Raw genomic sequence first — 5019 nt, forward strand, 5'->3', positions numbered from 1 at the left:
CCCCAGCGAAACTGAAAATCAAAGGAAAGTGAATCAATAAAAAGTTCATTACAGAATTTGCATTAAAAACTTCAAAAGTTGCACATCATAACCAGGAAGATCAGAAAGTTGCATATTGAGGTTTTCATTAAGATAAGCTGTGAACAAAAAACGATAAAAGAATAGAATACAAACAATGAGTGAAGAGATTAGGGTGAGAAAATATGAGATTGAAAATCAATTTCTAAAAAAAAATCATTCAAAGCCTTTGATGGAATGACCCGTGAACAGCAGTTCAGCAAGCAGTTGAGGTAAATGAGAATGTGCTGAGATTAATGGGAGTGGAGAAGGAGCAGTTGGAAGAGTGAAAGACATTTTTGAGTAAGGTAAAATAAGAAAATTGAAAAAGAAAACACAAAAATTTGAGAATATTACACGTCACCTTAAATGTTAAGTATAGTAATAGATAGATTACATATAAATATTATGTGGTTTCCCTAATTTACAAATAGGTACTTGTGCTATATTTCTTGCAAACGCAATCCTATGGTTTGTAAAATTTTAGAATTTGACCGACGACGATCTCGAAATGAAAATTTTAAAAAATCCTATAATATTTTAAGTAATTTAATTACTGAACTTTTTAGGTTTGAGGTTATTTATATGTTGTTCAAATTTCGCAAAGTAAAAAACATACCAATTTTTGCAAACACAATGTAAAAATAATAATAATAATACAGATACCAAAGGTATATTGTAATTAATCCTAATTTATATTGACTCCTCCACTCCTCCACTCCAGATTCGCGAGTCGCTGCTGGGAAAGGAGAGGAGCTGCTGCCTGCCGCCGTTTGAAGAACCCTCTTGCTGCTGCCGGCGCCGTTCGTTTGCTGCTGCCGCCGACGCCGTTCGTCGCCGTTGGTTTTCTTTCTTCTCTGCCCATTCGCCGTTCCTGCTTCTTCGTCGCCGTACTCCTATCTGTTAGCCACCTCCTTGCCCTACCTCTCAACTCTCATAGCACCAGTCAAGGTATTTCTTTCCCTGTCTTGTTGACTTTGAGAATTCTAATTTCTCTGTACTTCGGGTTTTATGGTAGCTCTTGACTTCTTGGTAGTTGATGATCAAAATTGCTTCCTCAACTCTCTATGTGCTTCTTTGAAGTTCGCCATTCCCAAAAAAAATAAAATAAATTATATAACAAAAACATTATCTACGTCTCTAGTGAAAAATGGGTAGCCTTTAATTATGTGAAAGACCAAATTGGAAGCAGTGAAGCAGTAGCTAGCTTTCACTCAATACGTAGTAGTCATAGACCCAATTAACACTTTAAATCAATTAGAAACACGAAGGAATCTCAGAAAGAACTTTAATCCTTGGGAGAAATACAAGAGTGAGAGAAGGGCATAGTAAATCTAATCAGTCGAAGATATGGATTTGGTATATCCTGCTTATTGCAAAACTTTGAGCTCTGCTTGGTTGAACCTAGTAGATTTGGAGTTATTGTCACTATATTTGTTTGCTGATTCTCAGGGTAAACAAAACTCTAGGGGTGTATGAAGTTGAAATGGACGAATTATGGAGAGTAGAATAAATGACCTACTATTTAATTTTATACATTTCTATGCATTACGTGATGTGGAGCTAGGGTTTTTGTGATCAATCTGGAATTTCCAGAATATAGTGATTATGCTAAGCTACAGAAGGACATGTGGAGCTTAATTTGTTGTAACATATATTAGTCTAGCGAAACTATATCTTATGTTGAAGGCCTAAGTCTAGGATTGATGGGAATCCCCAGACAACCACCACCGTGGAGCGGGAGTGTGGACAGATTTCTAAAATTGCCATGTTCCAGTCCCTCTCTGGTTCTCTCAGTCCTCTCTGTCGCTTTCTGGGCTGCTCCCTCTTTTGGTTTGCTGCTGTTCACAACCTCACTGGGTTGTCTCCCTTTGTTAATTTTGTTAGTTCTGCAGAAATATCCTATTACTTAGAGGTTTAATGCTTGTTAGGACTGATGTAAAGTAGTTAATTAGTTGGTGTTCTTGATCAGGATTAGTATTGCATCAGAATTAATTAGCCTAGTTAATTTTGATTGTTTACTTTGTTATGTTCTTTCCTAGAGTTCTTTTATGATATTGTAATATATATTAATGTCTCTTTTTACCTCTTCATATTTGTAATGTGCTTCACTACTATGTTGCACGGAAGCTCTTCTTCACTAGCGTTTCCGCATGTCATGTCGGTTTCTTTTCCGTTTCCTAGCTAAATTTTCTTAGGAATAACGTTTCCAAGTGTTCGTTTCCGTTTCCATGCAACATAGCATCACTAGATTGCTATGTATGATATTGGAGTTTTTAGCTCTGAAAATGCAATCCCACACTGGTTCGTTATTAATTTGTTATATTGCTTGTTTAATCCTTCTTGCTATTTTGTGTATGCTCAAAAAAAAAAAATATTGTGGATTTGGTCCTTACTTTTTGTTTTCATATTTATATTGTAACCTTTTTGTTGTTCTTCTCCTTCATGGGATTTTGCTGCTCTCCATGTATAAATCATTTTATGGCTTTAAGTGGCACAGGCAGAAATTATAATAAATTCAAAATTTAAAAATAAATATGGAAAGTGTTCGGGGGAATGGTGATCCCTGAGGTAACGGGGAGGAGTATTTCCCAGTCCTTGTTTGGGGCCAGAGAGGGGGAATCCGCGTTTGATTGGGGAATGTTGACAATCCTATGTTGAACAGAAAAGTAGTGTGAATTTTTGGGGTTTATTAAGTGTAACTAGTTATCACTTTCTGCTGGTTATTCAAAAAATATGTGAAATGTGGGCAATCTCAAATTATATTTCTAGGTATTAGGTCTTATGAAAACTAATTACAACTTGCAAGTATGTCTAGGTAGAGACCTTTTGATGATTCAACGGTTCAATTGGCACCTTTAATGAAGGACTGTCATATTTTGATTTGGTTCGTAAGTGGATGGTTCTGTTTTATCATGCTTGTATTCTTTTTTACTTTTGCAGAGAAACATGGCCAGCAAAGAACCTGTAAATGAGCAAGCAGTTGTGAATGTGTACAGCGCTATGAGGTCTGAACTGAATCAGATCTACTCAAAGATCACTGAGCTTGAGATGGAAGTCAGCGAGCATTCGTTAGTCATTAATGCTATACAACCACTTGATCCATCCAGACGGTGCTACCGAATGATTGGAGGTGTGCTAGTTGAGAGGACTATCAAGGAGGTGATGCCTGCTGTCCAGCGGAATAAAGAGGGCATCGAAGAGGTAATTTTGAGGCTTAATGAGGCCTTAGAAAGGAAGAAAAAGGAAATCTCTGAGTTTGAATCTAAATACAAAATCAGGATGAGAAAGCCTGAGAATGAAGTGAAAGATGATAGTGGAAAGAAGGAAGGAACTTCTCAAGGAGTTCTAGTAGGTCCTGCAGGTTCAAGCGAATGATAGTTAGTTCTTGCCTCTTGCCTTCCCTTTCTTGTGGCTTCTCAGACATGTTTTGTCGAACATCTTGTTTTTGTGCATTAGTTGTTTGATATGAATTTCGTGGATCATGATTGTAGACTAGCTGATATTGTTGAACCAGAGTTTGTTTTTATCGTTTTTCTTCCCAAATGATAGAGACTACAGGCTGCATTTTAATGGGGTTTTCATTGTCAGTGTTACGCATTATGTGTAGACTTGATTGGATTTAAATGCCGAGTTAAAAAGCTAAATTAATACTCTCTTTGTTCATTTTTATATTGACCCTCTTTATATTTGTTATTGTTCTTTTGTCAATTTTACTCTTATCTCTTAATTTATAATTATTAATGTTACGAGTATTTTCAAATTTAAAATAAGAGTAATTTAGTCCTGATAATTCAATTTTATAGTGAATATAGGACTAATTAATACTAATTGCTTTAAAAACTAGATTAGGAGTATAAACTGAAAATTAAGAATTGAGAACCTCTCGCAAATTGACGAGCCTATCTTCTACTCCCCTACCGCCGCCGCTGGCCACCCTGTTTTTCTGCACCAGGTTATGCTGCCCCTCACCTCAACCCTTACCCCTTACCTCCTTCACCATCTCCGCACCTACCCAATCGCCCATCTCCTCTCTCAGTGCCTGTCGAACCATCACTCTTATTCCGTTTTCAGCCTTCCATATTTTTCAACCCTAACAGCGACAGTTCCCGGGAATTTAATTGGCCCCTATCGCAAATACCTTCAACCTCATCCCGCCAGCTGATCAACCACATGGATTTTATCACCGATAAAAGCGCCCTAATTACCCTTGAGGAGGAAGCTAATTCGGGGTTAGTTCTGCAACCCGATGAGACTGAGCCACTACAGCAACCAAGGACCTGGTGCTTGATTGGAACCTTTCTCACTGATCGCCCGATCAAGAGCTCGTATATGAAAACGACATTGGCGGATGTCTGGAGCCCTTCTAAAGGTATTTTTATTGAAGATATGGGTCCTAACCTTTTTCGTTTCGAATTCTATCATCCGTGGGAGCGTGATAGAGTGGTTCAGGGAGGACCGTGGACTTTCGAGCAACACCTTCTCATCCTCAAGCCTCTTGATGAGGGACAAAGCCCCATGGATGTGGTATTATCTCATTCTGATTTTTGGCTGCAGGTTTACGACCTCCCAGTTGGCTTTATGTCTGAACGTGTTGCAATTAGTATTGGGAATTTTGTGGGGGCTTTCATTGAAGCTGATCCAAACAACTTCTCAGGTTTTGACAGAACTTACCTTCGTATCTGAGTATCTATTAATGTCTATGCTCCGCTGAAGAGGAAAATGCAGATTAGTGTGTCAGGAGGTACTGTATTCTGGGTGAATTTTAAATACGAGAGATTGCCGACGTTTTGTTTTGTGTGTGGGCATCTCGGGCATCCTGATCAATTTTGCCCTGCCCTGTTACAAGTAAGAGATCCAAACAAAGTTGAAAGAGTCTATGGACCCTGGCTCAGAGCTCCTAATCGACGCTCCTCCATCCAACCGCAATCAAAATTTCTGCTGAACCGACCTCTTCAACTT

At 38.3% G+C, this 5019-nt stretch overlaps 1 protein-coding gene across 1 annotated transcript; it reads left to right on the forward strand.

The window, feature by feature from the left end:
* Positions 1-752: 752 nt before the first annotated feature.
* On the forward strand, positions 753-3723 carry LOC136201436 (prefoldin subunit 2). The gene is made up of 2 exons (XM_065992096.1): positions 753-1008; positions 3001-3723. Exon 2 carries the CDS (start codon positions 3007-3009, stop codon positions 3433-3435), a length of 429 nt encoding a protein of 142 aa, XP_065848168.1. The 5' UTR covers positions 753-1008; positions 3001-3006; the 3' UTR covers positions 3436-3723.
* The last annotated feature ends 1296 nt before the right edge of the window (positions 3724-5019 follow it).

This window comes from Euphorbia lathyris, chromosome 7, assembly GCF_963576675.1.
Source record: "Euphorbia lathyris chromosome 7, ddEupLath1.1, whole genome shotgun sequence".
Lineage (NCBI taxonomy): Eukaryota > Viridiplantae > Streptophyta > Magnoliopsida > Malpighiales > Euphorbiaceae > Euphorbia > Euphorbia lathyris.

What these genes read in the sequence shown, in the direction of transcription:
- LOC136201436 (XM_065992096.1), top strand. Translation starts at nt 3,007, where the DNA reads ATGGCCAGCAAAGAACCTGTAAATGAGCAAGCAGTTGTGAATGTGTAC.